The sequence below is a fragment of the Lathyrus oleraceus genome, chromosome 4 (assembly GCF_024323335.1).
Source record: "Lathyrus oleraceus cultivar Zhongwan6 chromosome 4, CAAS_Psat_ZW6_1.0, whole genome shotgun sequence".
In the NCBI taxonomy this organism is placed as follows: Eukaryota; Viridiplantae; Streptophyta; class Magnoliopsida; order Fabales; family Fabaceae; genus Lathyrus; species Lathyrus oleraceus.
Genome location: NC_066582.1, coordinates 24,791,842 through 24,813,957, shown reverse-complemented (window position 1 = coordinate 24,813,957; position 22,116 = coordinate 24,791,842). Strand labels below are relative to the sequence as shown.

Sequence of the window (22,116 nt, the reverse complement as noted above, 5' to 3'; positions counted from 1 at the left end):
ATTTAACGAAAATGTCCAATTATACTAATGGAAGAGTTTTAAGGGATTATAATGTAACATTTTTTTAATTTGGGGACTAAAGTGAAATATTAAATAAAATTAAGGAATCAAAAGATGAATCAAGGCGTCAAATAAATGATCCGTACCAAAAAATCTTTGAAAAGGGTGTATAATCTTATATGATATTAATGCAGTAAAAAAATATTTTACAAAATCATTGAATCATTTTTGTAGTCGTATTAGTTATATCAAAATAGTAACTAAGTCAAATTATATAAAATTAGTTAACTTAGTCCGACTAAGGATACCTCAAACAAACCTTCAATTTGTTGACTTTTTTAATTTGTTTTTTCATGTTTTGACTTTGTCTCCATCTTCAATCGAGTCAAATTTGAAGCAACAATATGGATAACCAAATTCGTATTTCATTTCTATTACTATTATTTTTAAGTTTTATCTTTATTTCAACATCTTATATTTATTACGACTACAAGAAAAAATACGCGTTCAAAAACATATCCCATCGAATAATAAGTTTCGTACATACGCACATGTTTATTTATAAAATTAGTATACATTATCATAAAATTTATAGTAAATAGATTTAATTATTTTGAAAACAAATTATTTAAATTTAAATGCATTTGAAGATGGAACTAAAGAGAAATAAAATTCAAGGACAAAATAAAATTATTTTTCAAAATAGAGGATTAAAAATTAATACTAACTTATGATTTGGAATATAAGTTAAGAATTAAATGTAAAAATATTTTTTAAAAAATTATTTATCAATTGTAATTATATGATTATGATATATTAATAGTATAAATTTTTTTATACTGACCGTGCATAATAATTAATCTCTTAATTATTTTACTATTTTTTTTAATACAAATTTTTTATCTGTGAATTTGTTAACATTAATGATTACCAAAAAAAAAAAAATTAAACATCATCTAATTATGCGATCAAAAAAGCCAAAAAATTTAATTTGTATTTTTGTCGGGTCCGGTTGGGTGATCGGATCTTGTTCCCCCCGTCGGAAAGAGCAACTCGCCGCCGCATCTTGGCCGCAGTAGTGATCAACCTTTGTTGTGCGTTTTCAGCCGTGACCAAGGCAGCTTTTTGGAGCCGGAGATTCTCACAGCCGTAACCCTCCTTTCTCAATATCGTCCAACCCCTTCTTACTCGAGGGTATACCTTCTTCTTCGTTTGAGCTTTAAATTAAAATCCCCAAAATTTTGATTGAAGGATAATCCTAATTTCCTTCCTCATTTTTGAATTTATTTGCTACTTGTTCTGACTTTGATATTAAATTGAGTGTAAACCAAACCCTCTAATTTTGATTGGAAAACCCTAACTAACCTCTCCTACTCTCTAATCTGAATTTGTTCCTTGTTTATGCTCCTTTTGAGTTCTCTGATTTATTCAAAGCATGATATTCGGTTTTTTTTGTATTTTTGTTTTCTTCTTCAAATTGTTCTACCACTTGCTTGCTCTGTAGCATGTGTGAAATTGACACCGACACATGCGATTACGTTTAATTTATTCATTTTTTTCAAATTATTATCGGTGTCGACCTGTCTGTGTTGGTGTTGTTTTCAGTGTAATGCTTAATAGCTTGCTTGAGCTTCCTATTTTTTTTGATAGGCAACAAAGTTGATGAAGTTAGCAAATTTGATAAATCTTGACCCGATTTTATAGTATTCATGTTTGAATTAGCATTTTATTTTCTAGTATTCAATTTATAATGCTCCATTCCCCTCTTCAAAACTTATTTGATTTTCTAGCAGTAGCATTTGAAAATCCTCCTGCAATGCTTGAATCCTAAACCCTAAAGCTTAAACCCTAAGCACCGAGAGAGTTTGAAAAATTGGAAACACAACACCAAACTCAGGCTGCAGTTTGCATGCCAACATGAGACTCTCTCTGGCTCTATCTCTGACGAGTATCATACTAAATTCTATATTTGTTTTTTCTTTGGAAAATTTGCATTTCTTTTTATTACTATAACTTGTTTGCATAATTGTATAGTATCTAGTATGTATCTATAAGCTCACAGTAGTTTCTGTAAGCATGCAGTGCTGCTTACTGAGAAGAACCGATTAATCAATTGATACTACCAGTTTTCTAATGAGCTATTATTTTTTGGTCTTTTCCATCATGCACAATTTTCCTTATTCATATTTTATGAAGGTAATTATCAATGGCTACAGATTCAAGGGAACGCACATTGGAGGCCTTGGAAAGAAGAATTCATACCGAACATATCCTATTTGAAAAGAAAAAGCCTATAAATGAAGATAGGAAATCACCCATTCTTGCACCTTCTGTGTCTAATGTTTCGTCCCTGCATTTATGTCATCCGTCATCCGATACACTCAACAAAGGTAATTCATATTTTTCTTGTTGGATAAACACCTTAATCAAACACTTATCAATATAATATGCATACAAGTGCTTATGTATAATCTGTTTCTATAATTGAAGAGAGGATAAGCTGAAAGTGGCTGATGACAACAATTTATGCATAAACACCTATGAAAATAAGCTGAAAACAGTTCGTTGGCATGTCATAAGTTATTTTTCATAAGATCTTTTAAACAATCATGCAAGTGTTTATGTAATAAGATAAAACCTATTGCATTTTTCTGGTCAGTATGTAAGATTTTATTTTTTATTGTTAGTTTTAGAGTTTTACTTTAAGCTAATACATTTTTATTTTACTTTCTTAGGGATTTTCAGTCTTTTTGGCCGTTCCATTTTGCAAGGATTGTTCAGCCTATGAAACAATAAGATTCTTTCTTCTTTAGTTTCTTCATCTTGATTTTTGAAGTTCTTACGTTAATTATATATTTAAGTTATAACTTCAATTTATGTGAGATAATGGAATGACTATTGATATGCAGACATTGAAGATGGCTCAGAATATGCTCAACTTTCTGTGACTTTAAATGAAAATCTCCTCACAACTAATGGGGAGGTATTTTATTTCAAGCATTTTATGATCAACTTCTTTTCTATAATGTAATTTGATAGAGTCAGTAGTTAATCATCTCTAAAGTCTGAACTCAAAAAAATAATTGATACTATAGAAAGAGTAATTATTGGATCTCAATCTTTTAACCTATTTATGACCATGGAAAGATGCAATACAAAGATTTTAGCTCCCATTCAAATCAAAATGTTATAGTTTCTTTATCTTTGATTTCGAATGATGTTTTTTTTTACCATAACTATATAAATATGGAACTTTCTTCGTCTTTCCTCTTTGCTTTGAATTGACGTATGGCTTATATTCTTCAGTTTTCTGCAGAAAGAGGAGGTTCAGTTCATGGAATATTGCATGAACTTCTTCAGAAGGGAGATGCAGCCGTAAAGTACATTGAAGGATCTAGAAACATGAAAATTGACAACTGGATCCTTCTTGATAATTATGTACAAATACACCCACTTTCTTCATCTTCTCAATCCCGGGTTTTGCAAAGTCATTCAAAACGTTCTAAAAAACACATGTCAATAAAACAACATAAAAAACATGGATCATTGGATCTTCCTCGAGACTTCCATAAGTAACATTAAGGCCTCTAAACTTCACTTCATCGCAATCTATTGATACTTACCGTTACTGCTATAGCCCCACAATTTGTGGTAGTGTATATTGTAAGGAATTTTTCATTTCGTCTTTCATTGTGGAATCCTTAGATTTATGCTAGGAACGAGTAAAGTATTATACATTTTGCTTTATTCTAGTTTTTAGTTTTTTCTACCATGGTATTCTTATAGTTCCCTTCTCCCTGTTCATTCTAATTGCAGATTTGTCATTTTCAAGCAATGCATGTAATGTGGAAAGATTATATAGCACTACTGCTTAAAACCACCGGGTACTCTTCTAGTATACTTGCTATTGATGAATTCCCCAGTTTCTTATCTGCATGTTTTACTGCACTCTTCTTTTCTGATGGTTTTTATGACAATAAACCTATTTAATGTTACAGGAGAAATCAATTGGCTCAATGTCTCCTTGGCGCAGATCTACATGGTGCTATTATTTTAAGTTCGAGTACACTCTATTTTTGTTTTTACTTTTGGTTGAGTTGTGAACACCTACTATAGAAAATGCTAAACCATTTGTCCTTTATACGGTTGTGATATGTAATTATTTCACATGCATTGAAAGAAAGAAAGTTGTATTGCAGTGAATTTTGTTGCTGTACTCCAACCATCAAAGATTATTTTCGGTATTTTTATGAAGAGTAGTAATTTTTAGTAGAATTGTTTCACACAATCATTTTGTTTCACAATAAGTCCAATTGCATAGATGAGCTTCTGATTGGTTGTCTTCTTCTCTGGGAAGATTTCCCAGTTGAATTCTTCCTTTCCATCCCCACTGGCACGCATAACCTTTTTCACAGTCCTTGCATATGAAATTTTTTAAAATTGCTAGAACGTGTAAAATGTTTCTAGGCATTTAAGTGAATCAAGTTTTTTAAAATGCATTTCTATGATGATTGGTGTTTTAGTTTATTGTTATCTCATTGAATTTTTTTTTTATATCTGAACTCCTTATAGAAGGCTCCACATGCATTGTCTTTTCAATTTAGAAAAAGCGTTGGGCTTTTGAGATTCCTGAATAACAAATATTAAATATTCCAGTTGTGGACGGTAAAGCAGCTCATTTTACTGGAATTGGTGGCATCATGATTCATGAAACTGCCGAAGCTTTCGGTATAGTTACGGAAGAAAACAAATTTCGAGGTAATCCTTTCACGATATAATATAAAAATAGAAACTGTTGTAGCATTACCAGAGCTGTTATTCCTGTATTTCTCAAGTATTAGATGTAGCACCGACACCTCTGAAAAATGGCGTGTTCGTGTCGGACACCGACACCTACACCGAGACTTGTAATTACCTTTAATTTATTCATTTTTCAAATTATTGCCGTTGTTTTTGTGTCGGTGTCGGTGTCGTGTTTGAGGTGTCCATGCTTCATAGATTAGAGTTGATTGTCTAGGCTTATCTTAAATTTTACCGGTGATTGTTGTGCAAATGTGATAGTTAACGAATTATAAGTAGTTTTGCAAACTTGTTTTGGTATCTCTTTATTCTATAATGTATTTTTTTCATACTTGTGTTCACCAAATACTTTGAATTGTTACCTTGCAGTTGTTCCAAAGAAGGGTTCTGTATTTGTAATCCAAGTTGATTGCTGGAAAGTCACTTTGCATGGAGATAAACTCGATTCAAGAAAGGTTGGATTATGATTTAGCGGTACGTGACATCTTCGTTCGTCAGTTTCCAATTTACACATATTCTTTTAACATTAACTTCAAGAAGATATTTCGTAGTTTATACAAAATTTTGAGTATGTATGAGCATTGTTGCATGCTAAGTGCTAACTATTTTACATTATTTTTACACATGAATGGTTTTTAAATATTAATTAGTATAAGCTTAGATTGATCTATAAAAATAATCAATTAAGGCATATCAATGGAAAAATGATGTGAAAATTTGACATGAGATTAATGGAATAAGTTGCTATCGTAATATGATATTCATCTAAGTTACAAAAGGTTATCTAGCTACGACTTGATATGATATTTTACATGGTAACTAAATAAATAAATAGAATTAGAAACAAATATAGGCATAAAAAAAAGAAAGATGATATACTACATAAGAGAATGATAAATGAGGCAGAGAGTGTCCTAGAGAATAGGACTAGGAGTGAGTGCATTCAACTGGAAGGCCTTGTGGAAATCTCTTTTTATCTGTGCAATAATTGTAAATCATATAGTTCTTCTGCACCCATCTCATCCTCTGCAAACCAGTTGAGTCAAGCTCTTGTGATAGCCATGATGCAGCAGATGGAGGAGAAGAAGATTTGCATGATGATTTTCCACTGCTCCATATACAAGCATTATTTGCATTGAAGTTTCTGTATGAAGCACTGAATGGAGCTTTGGACCAATCTGTTTTTATAAGTCCACCTCTTGTTGCCCAATCATCAGCATTCCAAAGGCTTGAGTATATCCTCATTGCTTGATTCTTAGGAAATGGAACTCCTATTCTTTCCAAATTCTTGAACTCCCTTATTGGTGTCCCGTCCACAGAAAACCTGAAATTAGTTCATCAAAAGTTTAATAACTTCACTATACTAACAATTTACTAAAGAACAAAAAGTAATAGTATATATGAGTATAATTGATTTGGATGAATGCTTACACAATACGTTGTGGATTCCATAGAATCGAATACATGTGAAAATCTGCGGTTGGGTCAAACCATAGATGAAATTGTTGCTCTCTATTGCCTTTTCCTTGGCTAAACACATTGGTGTGAACTATGTAAGGATCACCACTCAAATTTCCCAAGAATTCAAAGTCTATCTCATCCCATGCACCTCCTTTTGATGATAGCTGAATTTATCAAACATAAAAAGTTTCAAATCAGTAATGATCTCTAAGCATTAAATCAAACACAATATATATATTTTTTCATGTATGTATATTTACATAATAGGCCGTGACAGTGCCAGCAGAGTTTCCTGGAACAAGTTTAAGCTGCATATCAATTTTGCCAAATAAATATTCATTTTTGGATTGAAAGCCAGAGCCGGAGGCTTTGTCGAGGGAGAGAGTTAGAAGATTGGCGTTGTTGAGTATTTTGGCACGACCATCTCCCCATGTAATTTGAAAATCTTGGTTGAAGTTAGCAGCAACATGAATGAAAAGGAGAGGAATAAGCAGCAGTAGTAATTTGTTGCAAGCCATGATGTTGTGAATAAATAAAATAGTAAGTGGTAAAGTTGGATAGATATGTTGTGAAGATTGAAGAGTTGGTGTATATATAGTAGTAGTAAATGAAGAACGTGTGATTTGAAGCAAGTTGCTAAGAAGGGAAAAGGATAGAAAGGTCAGTTTGTGATATAGTACTAGTAATAGCAAGCTGTAGGTAGTTGTATTGAATTGAATGGTATAAAGAAATTTAGCTGTCAAAAGCTCAAATGAGAGCTCAACCAACAAACTTTGTCGTATTTAATTAATTAAGAAAGTATAGAGATAAAGGTAAAACTGGTGAAGAGGGTATGTTGCAATTGGAAGAGTACGCGGTTTAACATTGGATTTAGGGAGAGAGTTGCATGACTACGCGATCACTTTTATCATCATGTAAATATTAAAGTAATGTTGCATGTTTTGTATGATTGTATGAATGCATATCTTTTTACTTTAAGTGGATGAGGTTCATGTCAACGTCGCCACGATTGACCCTATTCCTTTGTTAAGAGGCAGCAAGCAGCCAGCTAGCTGTAATTATATTTACTTTTTCATTTGTTAGATTTCATTCGATTATATCCAAAGGCTGCTTCTAGATAGATACTAAAGTTCCCTCATAAATAGGTTGGCAAAACGGATCCGGTCCGTTGGACATTTCTATTTTTCTTGCATTTTTTTTTTGAGGTAGACTAAGATTTTGTGTCCGCATCCTCTAGTATGTCAGTCCGTCCTATTTTTTTTCGGACTTAAGTTTTTTAATTTTTAGGTTGAAAATGTTCAGTGCAGTCCCACATTACCTCACCCATATTTTGTTGCGGGGCGGGTCAAGGTTTTTAGTATGCACCCTAAATAATGTCGGCCTCACCTTGTCCCATTTTTGTGGACTTCTGTTGGGTAGGTCTAAACGGGACGGACATGCATGTTTGCCACCCCTCTCTATATCAAAATTGAAATTGACCGATATTGATTTTAAATTAATAAAATCAAGATTAACATAGATATAAATTTCAATTTAATTTATTGTTAATGCAAATTGTGAATTTGTCGTTAGTGAGTTTAGAAGTCTTTCACACTTAACAATAAGTTAAATTTGGCAATGTGAGCTTGAATGGATTGAGATATTCGGTGAAAAGTAAATCTTAAAAGCACTTGGCTTATAAAGTCAAGAATCATTTAGTTTTGTTAAGAAATGTGATTGAACCTAACTCAACCCTACAAAATCGGTCGGTAGAGTTAGGACTGCCCCCACTTATAGTAAACACATGTTCAAATCATATATTATCTGATGTGAGACTCTTAACAACTCTTGATACCATGTTGAAATACAAAAGACTAAGAGCCATTTGAATAAATTGTGTTAAGAAATGTGGTTGAATCTAACTCAATCCTACAAAATCGGTTTAAATTGGCTGGTAGAGTGAAGACTGCTCTTATTTATAAATACATGTTCAGTACATATATTATCCAATGTGGGACTCTTAACACACTTCCTCACGCTCATGATTAGACAACTGGAGCATGAAAATAAATGGTGGGTGACCCGATAACGGAAACAATAATAGGTGGTCCACCGGATCTTAAATCAGACTTTGATACCATGTTAAAAAAGATGGTTGAGCCTAACTCAACCCTACAAAATTGGTTGGTAGAGTGAGGACTGCCCCCACTTATAAACACATGTTAAGATCCGGTGGGTTATATATTATATTAAGAAATGTGGTTGGGCCTAACTAAACCCTACAAAATCGGTTTAAACCGGTTCGTAGAGTGAGGGTTGTCCCCACTTATAAACACATGTTCATGTCATATATTATCTGATGTGAGACTCTTAACACACACCCTCACGCTCAGGACTAGACAACTGGAGCGTGAAAATAAATGGTGGATGATCCGATAGCGGAAAACATAATATGTGGTTCACCGATCTTAAACGAGGCTCTGATATCATATTAAGAAATGTAGTTGAGCCTAACTCAACCATACAAAACCGGTTTAAACCGGTTCGTAGAGTGATGAGTGTCCCCACTTATAAACACATGTTCAAGTCATATATTATCCGAGTGAGACTCTTAACAAGTCTCTAGTTTAGGCTCTGTATATCAGGCCCGACACAATTGGTTTGTGGAGGGGATTTTTTTAGAAAGGTTGGCTCTTATCTACTTATTTTTTTTAAGTGATCCTTAAATTGGTCATGTACCCTTAAAGAATCTCTTTTCCGAAATATCCAAATATCTCTCGAGGAAGATGAAAAAGCAGGGAATATGAGTCTTTAGACGAATGGTGGTGGTGTCGAGTGGGACTTTAAGTGGAGAAGAGGGTTCTTTATTCGAGTGCAATCATTGTTTCTGTAGTTTTTACACTTCCTTGGTGATACGTCTCTCTCCTTAGAGAATGATATGTCGGCTCAGTTTATTCTCTCTAGTTTTTTTCTTGTATGCCCATTGGTTCCTTTACTTGTATTCATAATCACTCATTGTCTCTTAACTAAGAGATTCTTGCTCCGTCTAAAGTGATAGTCTTTTCTGGAAATCATTGCAGGATAAGATCTCTTATAGAGTGAATTTATTCAAACGTCAATCTTGGACCTAATAGGTTGCAAGCTCATAGCTTGTATCAAAGTAGTAAATATTGTTCCACTAACGACTATTTGATTATCAATTCTTTTCTTTCTTTTCTCAGCCAAGGTTGCAACTCCTTTTGATCAATCTCATAAAGTATCTAAGTATAGCTCTGATGATGTGTCCAACTCCGAAAATGAAGAAGATGACGTTGTTAATAAAGATGCCATTGACAATGACTCTTGATTGGTCTCCAATTCTACTTGTTCTCTGACACTCATTCGACATTAATTCACGAAGTTGGTAACACCTTATTTTACATGTTTGTGTTATTTTGTTAAGTAAATTAGATGTTTGCATTTCCATTCTGTTTTGGTTATTATCTTTGGTTTTCGTCAATGTACTCCATTTAATGCTTCCTTTTGGTAGTTTGGTTGGTTTTCAGATGCACGCAAGAATACCCAAAGACTCGCCAAGGGAATCGGGCGTTCCGGACTCACGTGAAGAAGAATACTGAAGCTACAGTAGCCCTAACACGGTCACCCGTATTGCTTGACACCACGACCACCCGTGTCAGGGGAAGGAAGAAAGAAGAGGCCAAAAAGTTAAAACAGGGAGCTGACACGGGTGCCCGTGTCAGCAGTCATGGCATGGGCGTGTTGGAGAGCTGGCAGTAGTGAGCCAACATGGTCAGCCGTGTTGCCTGACACGACCAGTGTTGGTTTGGATGCCTCATCTTATAATTTTACCGGATTTTTGGAATTACTGATCCCGGATGGCATTTTGGGTATTTGCTACATCAAATAATAAGGATGTTTCCCAAATATCGATCTCGATGACTGCGCAGTAATATGAGTTTAAATTGTGATTCAATTAAACAAAAACAAGTAGTTTGAAGGTTTGGAGTAAGTGGCTCTCTAATTGAATTAGATAGAATACAAAATATAACTTTTACACAATTGATAAAATTATGCCAAGGATGATGTATGATTATCACCTGTAATGACCTTGAATGTATATCTCCTCAAACAGTTCAAAAATGCAATTACCAGATCTTAAAATTGTTTCCTCCTAAAATCTTAGAGGGAAACCTTTGCTCATTCATTCTAATCTTTAAGTCCTTAGGGGATTATAATGAAACCAAACCTTTTGAAATAACAAGATATAACCAGTAACCATAAGGTATCCCTAGTCCTAGGTGATATCTACTACAGTTTCATTGTGCAAAAACCTTAACAATTGCAATCCCGCAACTCGTTAACCATATAACAATCCTTATTTTTCTGATAACGAAAGCGTTAAAAACATTGCACAATGAAATTGAATAACAAATATAATATTGAGGGAATTACAAATTCATAGTCATTACACGATCAAATCAGGGACACCCCCTGGCATTGGGGGGTTTAGCCACTCATATTATTAAAATAAGATACAACATTTAATTTAGACATTACAAGAATAAGAAGATTTTGTTGATCTTCAATCGCATCCGCTATTGAAGGACCTCCGTTCTCCGCAACTCTTGATTGTTCCAATCTCAATCGTACCAATTCTTTGTCGTGCAAAAAGGTCCCCTTCTCTGTCTCCAAAAAGTACCCTAAATAGTCACTGATCAATTATTTGATGAAGCAAATACCCAAAATGCCCTCTGGGATCAACAATTCCAAAAATCCGGTAAAATTAGAAGATGAGGCGTCCTAGCCAACACTGGTCGTGTCAGGCAACACGGTCAGCCGTGTTGGCTTACTGTTGCCAGCTCTCCAACACGCCCATGCCAGAACTACTGACACAGGCCGTGTCAGCTCCCTGTTTTAACTTCTTGGCCTCCTCTTTCATCCTTCCCTTGACACGAGCCATGTCAGGCAACACGGGTGACCGTGTCAGGGCTACAGTAACTTCAAAAATCTTCTTCCCATGAGCCCGGAGCGCCTGGTTCCCTTGACGAATCTTTGGGTATTCTTGCTTGCACCTGAAAACCAACCAAACTACCAAAAGGAAGCATAAAATGGAGTACATTGACGAAAACCAATAATAATACCAAAAGGAAAGCATAAAATGGATTACATTGACGAAAACCAATAATAATAACCAAAACAGAATGGAAATGCAAACATCTAATTTATTTAACAAAATAACACAAACAGGTAAAATAAGGTGTTACCGACTTCGTGAATTAATGTCGAATGAGTGTCAGAGAACAAGTAGAATTGGAGATCGATCACAACCCCAAACTTATCTCATTGCTTGTTCTGAAGTGATGCTCGGGACAGCAGGACAGTCACGCCCAAATTCTTCCAATTCACTTCCTGCAATACTACCGTGATCTTTCGCGACTCCCTTTTCACTTTTCGTTCACTGTTCTACTCTTCCCCGACTTCTGACGTTCCGCCACACTTTCATATCGAATCATCTTTTCACCTGTAGCTTTTCACACTCTTACCAAATCTCTCAGGGTCAAAGTGTTTTCACTTAAAAGTCAGAGCATGCAGAGTCCACTCATAAGTTTGAATAACATATATCTTTATTTCAAAAACATACCACATACACTATCTGAGGGCTTTTCAGGTTGTAATGGGGCTTAGGTGCAAGGTGGGGGAAAACAAACAAAGGGGGAAACCAGTGATTTAGGCTCAGAGTCCGTGTTGTCATCCTCATCATTGTGTTCAATCGTTCAACTAAGAGGTTTTTGGACACTGTTCTTGTTAGGATTCATTGGCTCTTTTTTTCTTTTTTTTTCATGCGCTCCTTTGAGCACACTTTTTGCCAACCTAAATTTTTCTAGATAAGTGCTTTATTTTACTTCTCAATTTTTTTTCATTCTTTTTTTTCTTGAAGTTTCACAACTATTTTCAACCGCATTTATCTAGTTCTTACCGGTATCTCAACCCCAAACTTAGAATTTTCCACATATCAACAATCAACAACACTTATCCGAGCAAGGTAAGGTAGTGTTTGGGCTTACAGTTATTTTAACAAACAAAAAGGGAATATGTCTCGAATTGGGTAAACGAAGGGTAATATTGATTGGTTGGCTGGAAAGACTCGGGGTTAAAACAAAGAAGTGCCTTAGTGTGTACATGTGTGTTATGAAATTCTAATATCTACTTACGCAAACTCAGAGTGACAGAAACATACATGAATAACTCTCATGGTGATAAGTGTTTGGCTTATTTGTGATTCTCACCGTGTTTGGTATAACATACATGTTTCCAAGATACCTCTTAATGTGATGTAGCTTCGTCTTCGCTTCAGGTATAGAGTATTCATGTGTAGTCTAGTGACAGAAAATCATGTCCGATTATTCACTTAAGTAGTATCAATTTTCGGGGGTTTCCGGGAGAGCAAGTAAATGGGTATGTCTTTCATCCCATCGCTTCAAGCCTCATCATTCATCCGGCACAAATACCCTCTATCTATAACACACAAAATACCACACAACTAATTAAATAAACAATGACATAAAAATAATGCTGAAAGTAATAAACCCCTCACTTGAACTAAACATTGTCCGCAATGTTTAATCCATGATAGAGGGGGGACTCACACAACCTCACTGCGGCTGAGGAAATTGCAACATTAACTGTTGCATCAGCGCATATATCTCATCCATAACAGTCCCTTAACGAGCTTGCTCTATTCCTTGGTGTGCTTGCTCCGCTCGGAGATCACCGATCTCAGTCTGTTTCCACGACCATTGGTCCGGTGTTATAGATGACGACCCAACACCTGTATACGTGGTGTCCTCTTGTGGAGGGACAAACTGCTCTTTCTCTCGCGCATCTTCGTCGTGCTGGTCACCTGCAACAAAAGGGTCAGCATTGTGCTCGTCCATATCGTCGTGGAAGACACTCTCATATAACCAATTAGCAGTGTTGGAAATGCTTATCCTCGCATGGTCAGGAAGGGCCATGATAAACTAGCTAGAACTCATTAAAGCATAATAATCAGAGATTTGGGATATCATACCTTGCTGAACTAGAGCGTTCTTGTCCAACTTATTCTTACCTGACATTGGTGTCTCATTTAGTGCAACAGGGTCATAACCAAAATGGTGGGTTATCTGTGTGATTATTCCCCCAATGGAGATTCCCCTTGAGCAGTTCTGCCCACTATATCGAGGTAGTTAGCTGTAAATGTTGCAACGCTTACAGCAACCTTGTTTGCCATGGCAAACAAAAAGAACAACTCCCTCTGAGTAGCCACACCGGTACTATCACCCCTACTGAATAGTGTGAAAGCCAATACCTTCTGAGTATAGCGGAAATGGGGGTTCTGAATGCCAAATGCTTTAGTCCCATTTGCCACATAATCGGTTCGACCCGTGATGGCCAACCAAAAAGTTTTAGCATCAAAGCTATCCGGAACGGCTCCGGGGCCATACAGGGGTAAGCGGAGGACCTAACCTAGCTGCTCAATCGTCAACTCATGGTCAATGTTATATAACCTGAAATGCATAGTGTCATCATAGTACATCGTGGTACCTGTCCATCACTTCTTCAGCTTAAACTCAATAGTGCTAAAAAATTCTAAAGTAATGCGCTCAAATGTAGGCGCCTCACAATGCACAAATTCAAGCATGCCTAGCACATGAAACATTATATCCAATTCCTCAGACAAACCCAATTGAGCTAGTGTCAGAGCATAAATACCTCGTTCGTGTTATCTTACGCTTAACGTGAGACAAGTAACGCCTCTCATGCTCCGGGTTGTCGAAAATGATGTCGTGAGAATTTGGATGACGAATAGTCCTTTTTCGAAGCCTTGACGGCTCAGTCTCCGTTTGCTTTCCCTTAGCAATTCATCTAGGCGGCATAGTTGGTCCCTACAAAAATATTTGAGCAAAAATAAAGTATGCTGCCTAGACGAATTGCTAAGCAAAAGCAAACGGAGGCTGAGTCGTCAAGGCCTCGAAAAAGGACCATTCGCCATCCGAATTCTCATGACATCATTTTTCAAAACCCGGAGCATGAGAGGCGTTACTCGTCTCACGCCAAGCGTAAGATAACATCAACGAGGTATTTATACTCTGACACTCTAGCTCAATTGGGTCTGTCTGAGGAATTGGATAAAATGTTTCATGTGTTAGGCATGCTTGAATTTGTGCACTATGAGACGCCTACATTTGAGCGCATTACTTTAGAATTTTTTTAGCACTATTGAGTTTAAGCTGAAGAAGGGATGGACAGGTACCACGATGTACTATGGTGGCACTATGCATTTCAAGTTATATAACGTTGACCATGAGTTGACGGTTGAGCAGTTAGATGAGATCCTCCGCTTACCCCTGTATGGCCCCGAAGCCGTTCCGGATAGCTTTGATACTAAAAAAATTTGGTTGGCCATCACGGGTCGAATCGATTATGTGGCAAAGGGGGCTAAATCATCTGGCATTCAGAACCCCTGCTTCCGCTACGCTCCAAAGGTACTGAGTTTCACACTATTCGGTAGGGGTGATAGTACAGTTGTGGCTACCCATATGGAGCTATTCTTTCTGTTTTCCATGGCAAACATGGTTGCTATGAGCGTTGCAGCTGACTACCTCGGTAGAGTGGGCAAAGCTGCTCAGAGGAAATCTCTATTGGGGGAATAATCACACAGTTAGCCCACCATTTTGGTTATGACCCTGCTGCACTAAATGAGACACCAGTGTCAAGTAAGAATAAGCTGGACATTAACGCTCTAGTTCAGCAAGGTATGGTATCCCAAATCGCTGATTAATATGCTTTGATGAGTTCTAGTCAATTTATCATGGCCCTTCCTAATCCTGTGAGGATAAGCATTTCTGACACTGGTAATTGGTGAAAGTGTGTCGGAAGTCGGGGAAGAGTAGAACAGTGAACGAAAAGTGAAAATGGGGTCGCGAAAGATCACAGTAGTATTGCGGGAAGTGAATTGGAAAAATTTGGGGGTGACCGTCCTGTTGTCCCGAGCATCACTTGAGGACAAACAATGAGATAAGTTTGGGATTGTGATCGGTCTCCAATTCTACTTGTTCTATGACACTCATTCGACATTAATTCACGAAGTCGGTAACACCTTATTTTACCTGTTTGTGTTATTTTGTTAAGTAAATTAGATGTTTGCATTTCCATTCTGTTTTGGTTATTATCTTTGGTTTTCGTCAATGTACTCCATTTGATGCTTGTTTTTGGTTGTTTGGTTGGTTTTCAGGTGCACGCAAGAATATCCAAAGACTCGCCAAGGGAACCGGGCGTTCCGGGCTCATGGGAAGAAGAATTTTAAAGCTACAATAGCCCTGACACGGCCACCCGTGTTGCGTGACACGGTCCGTGTCAGGGGAAGGAAGAAAGAGGAGGCCAAGAAGTTAAAACAGGGAGCTGACACGGGTGCTTGTGTCAGCAGTCCTGGCATGGGCGTGTTGGAGAGCTGGCAACAGTGAGCCAACACGGCCGGTCGTGTTGCCTGACACGACTAGTGTTGGCTTGAACGCCTAATCTTCTAATTTTACCAGATTTTTGGAAATGCTGATCCTGGAGGGCATTTTGGGTATTTGCTTCATCAAATAATTGATTAGTGACTATTTAGGGTACTTTTTGGAGACAGAGAAGAGGACATTTTTGCACGACAAAGAATTGGTACGATTGAGATTGGAACGATCAAGAGTTGCGGAGAACGGAGGTCCTTCAAGAGCGGATGCGATTGAAGATCAACAAAATCTTCCTATTCTTGTAATGTCTAAATTAAATGTTGTATCTTATTTTAATAATATGAGTGACTAAACCCCCCAATGTCAGGGGGGTTCCCTGATTTGATCGTGTAATGACTATGAATTTGTAATTCCCTCAATATTATGTTTGTTATTCAATTTCATTGTGTAATGTTTTTAACGCTTTCGTTATTAGAAAAATAAGGATTGTTATAAGGTTAGCAAGTTGTGGGATTGTAATTGTTAAGGTTTTTGCACAATGAAATTGTAGTAGATATCACCTAGGACTAGAGATACCCCATGGTTACTGGTTATATCTTGTTATTTCAAAATGTTTGGTTTCATTATAATCCCCTAAGGACTTAGAGATTAGAATGAATGACCAAAGGTTTCCCTTTAAGGTTTTAGGAGGAAACAATTTTAAGATTTGGTAATTGCATTTTTGAATTGTTTGAGGAGATATACATTCAAGATCATTATAGGAGATAATCATACACCATCCTTGGCATAATTTTATCAATTGTGTAAAAGTTATATTTTGTATTCTATCTAATTCAATTAAAGAGAGACTTACTCCAAACCTTCAAACTACTTGTTTTTGTTTAATTGAATCACAATTAAAACTCATATTATTGTGCAGTCCTCAAGATCGATATTTGGGAAACGTCCATATTATTACTACATTTGCAAAATAATACACTTGCTATTTTTCCGATCAACTCTCTTACTCGGTTGTTTTGTTTTTGTTTTGGGGGGATTTTAGGCTTTTCAATTTGGTTTATTGAGTATTTATTATTTTGGTTATGTACCCTCGTCCTGTTTTCGACTGCTGCTTAGTGTTGGTCTCTTGTTTTGACATTGACCTTTTTGAGACAAATAGAGGGAGAAAACACTTATGTTTTTTATACTTGGTTTGTTTTGGTACTGTTAATTTTTGGTGTGGATTGCGTTTTGCTAGTTTGTTTTGCTTTTGACCTTATTTGATTAGTACCATGCTAGAAGTGCCTAATTTCTTATTTTGTCTAAAAAAGGAAAATGAGGAGTTTGTTATTACATATGGATTAACTTATTTTTATCAGCAAAATTGTTATGCAAGATGTCACGTAAGTTGTTGAGACATCTTGACTCCGTTATCTACTGGTGCGTTGTTTTTTGAAAGATTTCTTTTGTTTTAGATTTTGCATGATCTATTTGAGAACAAATCATATTTGGATTGTATTTTTTTATCAGATTAGACGTGATTTTATTGGATGTGATGTGGATTTTATATTGGAAATCCTAATGGGCCTTCTAGCCGTATTGACTTCTCTATATAAGAAGATAGTTTTTCAGCTTATAAACTTATTTGAAAAGCATGTTTTGAAATAAACCTATTTGAAAACATGTGGTTACAAGCTGATTTTTAGATTTTCAAACAGCTGTAACCGATTACACTAATGTGTTAATCGTTTACATGAATGAAAAATTCAGTATTTTTGTAAAATATATTAGCTGTAACTGATTACATCCACAAATTATTTTTGAAAAATAGTTTTTCAGCTTCAGCTGTAATCGGTTACGATAACGTGTTAACCGGATACCACTGAAGCAATGACACTTTTTCATTTTCAATATGTTTTTAACGAATTCCAAACTTCATCTATCAATCATGGTAATGATTCATGATATTATACTCTTTCAAAAATGTATAATTCTAGTATAAATAACTGTGGATTCAGATTTTCAAATTACACCTCTTTCTAACAATTCAAATACATATATTTCTTAATTTTCATCTAAGTGCCTTGAGCCAAAAACTTAGTTAAACTTTCTGCATAGACTTTTACACCATCATTAAAGTTTCATTATCAAGTTCTGAGCACTTAAGTCTTATATATTGTGAATTATTTACTTGAAAGGGAATATCAATTCTCATAATTGATACAAGGACAAAATCTTCATCATTTACTCAAAATTCGGTATTATTCACTAAGTGTTAGTGATCATTGTATTCAAGTGAAAATGGTGTGCTTTCTCTTCTATGTTGTAAAATCAAAGGTGGTGTGCTTTTGTGATTGTGTTAGATAGTTAAGAGAGTCAAGTTGATCGACTGTAATGTATCTGATAGTAAAATCTCTCACAAGGTGTGAGGGGACTGAAGTATCCTTGTTTGGAAAGGGGAACCAAGATATATCTTGGTGTTCTTTACTTTCTGCATTTATTTTTCAGCATCTTTACTTTTACATCATTTCTGAAAATTTTAGAACATCATTGCTAACAATAATAATTGAGAAAATTTCAATAATATCGGATAATCTAATTCACCACTTCTTAGATTATATTTCATACTTATAGATTCCTTGATTACGACACTTGTCTCGATAATATAATACCAATAGGAAAGCCCAAGATCTCAGATGGATATGGGAAGGAGAAACTTTTTAATGTTTCAGGACAACCATTATGAAGTCGAAGAAAGGCAACCTCAATCATATCCTCGTGAACAAGAATTCATAAAATAGATTCATGTAGTCGTTGAAAGTGTTGCATATCCTCTTCTCAAAGTCCATTGGAAGAACAAACCAATTTGAGGATCGCCGACCACGATGCAAACAACCTCTATTATTGCCTCAGTATTCGTAATAGACAGGGGGGTCTATTACCTCGGCATCCATCCAACCACACTTCATTGCATCAACCAACTCCACTTGAGTCAATCCTTTCCGGGAAAAATGATCGATCTTAAAATGTTTGTCCGCATGATCCAGAATAATGTATCTGGCCGACATCAAATATCCAAGTGAGCTTTAACCTCAGTGTCACGGGTTCACGGTTGTTGGTTCTCAGGTAAGCCGGATGAAACTTTTAGTGCGCTCTCTCATCCGCCAGTTGGCTTGTATTTCCTCATTGGTTAAGATGAGAAGGGCATAAGGACCTTGGCATGATTCATCTCTATGCCAAAATTTGATAAAAGGGTTTCTAGTGAGTCGGGCGAAAAAGCTTCTTCCTATAGGGAACCCCTTGATACCCTTTCTGAGTCAGAATCGTCAAATAATGGTATGACTTCTGGTTCTAAGCGATCATGATCAAGAGGAGGGAGATAAGAATCAGGGGATGTCCCCATTCTCGAAGCAAACGAAATTTTACTATCAGAATCGCTCACTAAGTTAACTGTACTATCACTCATCCTGGCTAGAAAACATAAAATGTTGAAGAAAAAAACTTGAGTTCTGGGTGGTAACTAGGTATGTGAAATTGATGAAGCGGAGTGAATGAAAAAAGTAGAGATTTTGATTTAGAAATTGCAACCGTCCTGATTAATGCTCTCAGAAAAGAAGAAAAAAAGGTGTTTACTAAGACAACGAATACAAACAAACTCAAATGACAATGATGTCAAAAAGTTTCCAAAACGCACAACTCCTATTTATAGGCGATAGCGGTTGGACAACCCAGATCATCTAAAGAAAGGAGTTGTGAAATCAACGACTAGATTTTTTTTATCGGGGATAGATGCAAATTCGAGTGTACTCAAGGTCATTAGAAGCCACTCCATGCCCTAATTGGTCGCATCAGCACACGTGTAAGAAGAAGGCGACAAAACGTTCCAACGATGAAAATGCATTTAATGCACTTTCTCTACTAGATCATTTTGAAAACACAATATTTGTTGAAAATTTTTAGTCTTCTTCTACGTTCTTTATATATTTAGTGATGTTTTTAGTTTTTTAACATCAAATTCTAAGTTTTATTGCATATCCAAATGTTTTTCAACCTGATCTTCTAATGCATTTGTTTCTAATCTAAAAATAACAAAATGCACAATAAAATTTCATTTTAACAAAATATTATTAAAAATACATTTATAATCGTTTTTGTGTGATGTTATTTCCTTTTGGCCCTTCTTTTATTCCATTACTGTAAATACCAGAGCAGAACCAAGTAACAATAAACTAACTCTCCTCTCTTTCTTTTTTTTTTCCTGTGCAGAAGTGACTTAAGAACTTGTTACTCCTTTTCTTCTTATGGAAGTGATTTTAATATTGAAGTATTCTTCATCATTGTCACTTAATACAATAACATAGTTGAAGACCGTGATGATAATCTCTCGTTTTAAGTTATGAAAATTCATTGTAACTCACAATATCCTTATTAATTTTCAAAACTTAAAGTAAGAAATTATATATAATTATATCTTCAAATTAGAAAATAGTTTTTACAAGAAAAAGATAAATCAGTGTAATTTTTAAAAATTAATATTTTTTTATTTAACATTTTTTATAAAATGATTTAAAATGATTTAATTAATTTCTAGTTTTAATATCATTTTTATTAATTTTATTAAAATCAATTCAAGATTAATTTAAGCAAATACATTTAATTGTTTCACAAAATAATTTGGATAATTTATTAATTGTTTTTCATGAACTATATTGTGATATATAATAATAATAATAATAATAATAATAATAATAATAATTATTATTATTATTATTATTATTATTATTATTATTATTATTATTATTATTATTATTATTATTATTATTATTATTATTTAATTTCTTATCTTGTGATGTCTCTATCCTATAAGCACACTAAATACACTATTATATTCTTGGCTTTAAAGTAAAACTATGTGTATTCCCATTAATGAAATTTTAGCTTTCTATCGCTATAAAAAAGTCATTACTATAATTTCTTTTCATAAATTTATTACATATAAGAAAATTGTTTTAGACCTTCACCATGACCACCCCTTCTGCCCTGTTTGCAACTGCAGCTGTTGTTTTGGTGACCGTGACTATTTTTATAATGGAAGAAGTTCCCTTCCAAAGCTTCATCTAATGAGAGCTATTCTATGCAAGTTTCACGATTGAATCACAATCAATCTGAGATGATGTCATAAATCCACTACAAAACAACCACATCAAGACATAATCAAAGGTTGAAATTAGTTTCCTTGGGAAAGGGAGTTGATTTTGTAACATCCATTTTCAGATAAGTGTATGAGCAAAGACTTGATAGACTCTTGCATTAATTTTAAAGAGTTTAAAACACATATTTATATTGACTCTTTCCAATGTTTAATTTAATTTTGATGAAATTGATAATTTTTTAGACATTACGAGTATAATGAATATCAAGTGTGGAGAAGTTGGAGTAGATTTCTTAGTTGAAGAGCTGAAAGAAAAGAGGATAATTTCTTAGTTGAAGAGCTGAAAGAAAAGAGGATAATTTTTTAAGGAAAAATACTCTTTTTCCTCCTTTAATTTTTTTAGTCCATTTTGATCTCTTAATTTTTAAAGAGGTTAAATTGATCTTTTAATTCTTCAAACAACGACACAAAAGTTCTTTCTGTCTATTTTGCTCAAACTACGTTTATTTCTGTACATGTGGCAGCTGCGTTGGCAATTAACACTTATCTTTTTCGTTTCCACCCTAAGCATTGTATCTTTCAAGTTTGTTTTAACCTTAAATCAAATTAGGGATTACGAATTGGTTGATTCTCATCTGAAATTGTTCATCGAAATTGAAGGTTCCATCAACCATAAATTTTGGGCGTTGTTCAGACCTATTGAAACAGAAGAGCTCTATAAGTTTTGATTTCAATGTATACACAAGCTCCAATTTGCGATGGAACCCCCTTTGTCGTTATGGAGACATGGTTGTTCTTTGCAGGACATCAACTGTTACGAATTTTGGAAAATAATTTTGTGGTTATCCACATTTTAAGGTAAGAAATCTTTTGAAATTTTTGTTCTTCGTAGTGTCAACCGATATAAACCATTTGCTTAGCATGACTCTACGCAAATTGTGTGTGGATTTTTCGATTGGCTCTACGAGGATGTGGTAGATGAGAAAGACCAATTTATGATGAAACAAAAATGTAGGTTGTAAAAGTTAGCAAAAGAAAATGATGCAGCAAAATGGAGATTGAAAGCCTTAGGACTACAAATGAGGAACATAAGCCAGAGTTGAAGGAACTTCAAATTCAAATGAAGATGATGGTGAACTGATTTTTTTTTGGAATATTATGTTTTGTGTTGTTTTCTTTGTGTTGGTATTTAGGATGTTATAAGAACGTGTAATTATACTTGTTAATCATTTTGTGTTAGGTTGCATCTGTTTG

The 22,116-nt window shown here is 35.0% G+C and overlaps 2 protein-coding genes across 11 annotated transcripts; one reads left to right on the top strand and one right to left on the bottom strand.

Moving 5' to 3' along the window:
- Window positions 1-950: 950 nt before the first annotated feature.
- Window positions 951-16,174, top strand: LOC127138537 (ribonuclease MRP protein subunit POP4). Of its 10 annotated transcripts, none has more exons than XR_007808799.1 (10): window positions 951-1,194; window positions 2,217-2,390; window positions 2,736-2,983; window positions 3,307-3,663; window positions 3,817-3,884; window positions 3,999-4,042; window positions 4,657-4,758; window positions 5,170-5,274; window positions 9,462-9,643; window positions 9,770-10,410. XR_007808799.1 is itself a non-coding variant. In XM_051065007.1 (8 exons), exons 4-8 carry the CDS (start codon window positions 3,403-3,405, stop codon window positions 5,265-5,267), a joined length of 369 nt encoding a protein of 122 aa, XP_050920964.1. In that variant the 5' UTR covers window positions 955-1,194; window positions 2,217-2,390; window positions 2,736-2,983; window positions 3,317-3,402; the 3' UTR covers window positions 5,268-5,440. The 10 variants fall into 10 exon arrangements, 1 of the variants encoding a protein (XP_050920964.1); XR_007808800.1 differs by having other exon boundaries at window positions 9,462-9,639; window positions 9,786-10,409; XR_007808797.1 differs by having other exon boundaries at window positions 9,462-9,639; window positions 9,770-10,409.
- On the bottom strand, window positions 5,529-7,198 carry LOC127138536 (probable xyloglucan endotransglucosylase/hydrolase protein 23). The gene is made up of 3 exons (XM_051065006.1): window positions 6,522-7,198; window positions 6,232-6,425; window positions 5,529-6,124 (listed from the first exon to the last, which is right to left on the bottom strand). The coding sequence occupies exons 1-3, from the start codon at window positions 6,777-6,779 to the stop codon at window positions 5,728-5,730; spliced, it is 849 nt and encodes a 282-aa protein (XP_050920963.1). The 5' UTR covers window positions 6,780-7,198; the 3' UTR covers window positions 5,529-5,727.
- Window positions 16,175-22,116: the final 5,942 nt, after the last annotated feature.

Bases quoted from the DNA above. Each gene is read 5' to 3' on its own strand.
- LOC127138537 (XM_051065007.1), top strand. From the start codon at position 3,403: ATGAAAATTGACAACTGGATCCTTCTTGATAATTAT. The intron at 3,439-3,816 runs GTACAAATACAC...TTCTAATTGCAG, and splicing joins GGATCCTTCTTGATAATTAT to ATTTGTCATTTTCAAGCAAT. The intron at 4,064-4,656 runs GTACACTCTATT...TAAATATTCCAG, and splicing joins TGCTATTATTTTAAGTTCGA to TTGTGGACGGTAAAGCAGCT.
- LOC127138536 (XM_051065006.1), bottom strand. From the start codon at position 6,779: ATGGCTTGCAACAAATTACTACTGCTGCTTATTCCTCTCCTTTTCATT. The intron at 6,426-6,521 runs GTAAATATACAT...TGATAAATTCAG, and splicing joins GCACTGTCACGGCCTATTAT to CTATCATCAAAAGGAGGTGC. The intron at 6,125-6,231 runs GTAAGCATTCAT...AACTAATTTCAG, and splicing joins TGGAATCCACAACGTATTGT to GTTTTCTGTGGACGGGACAC.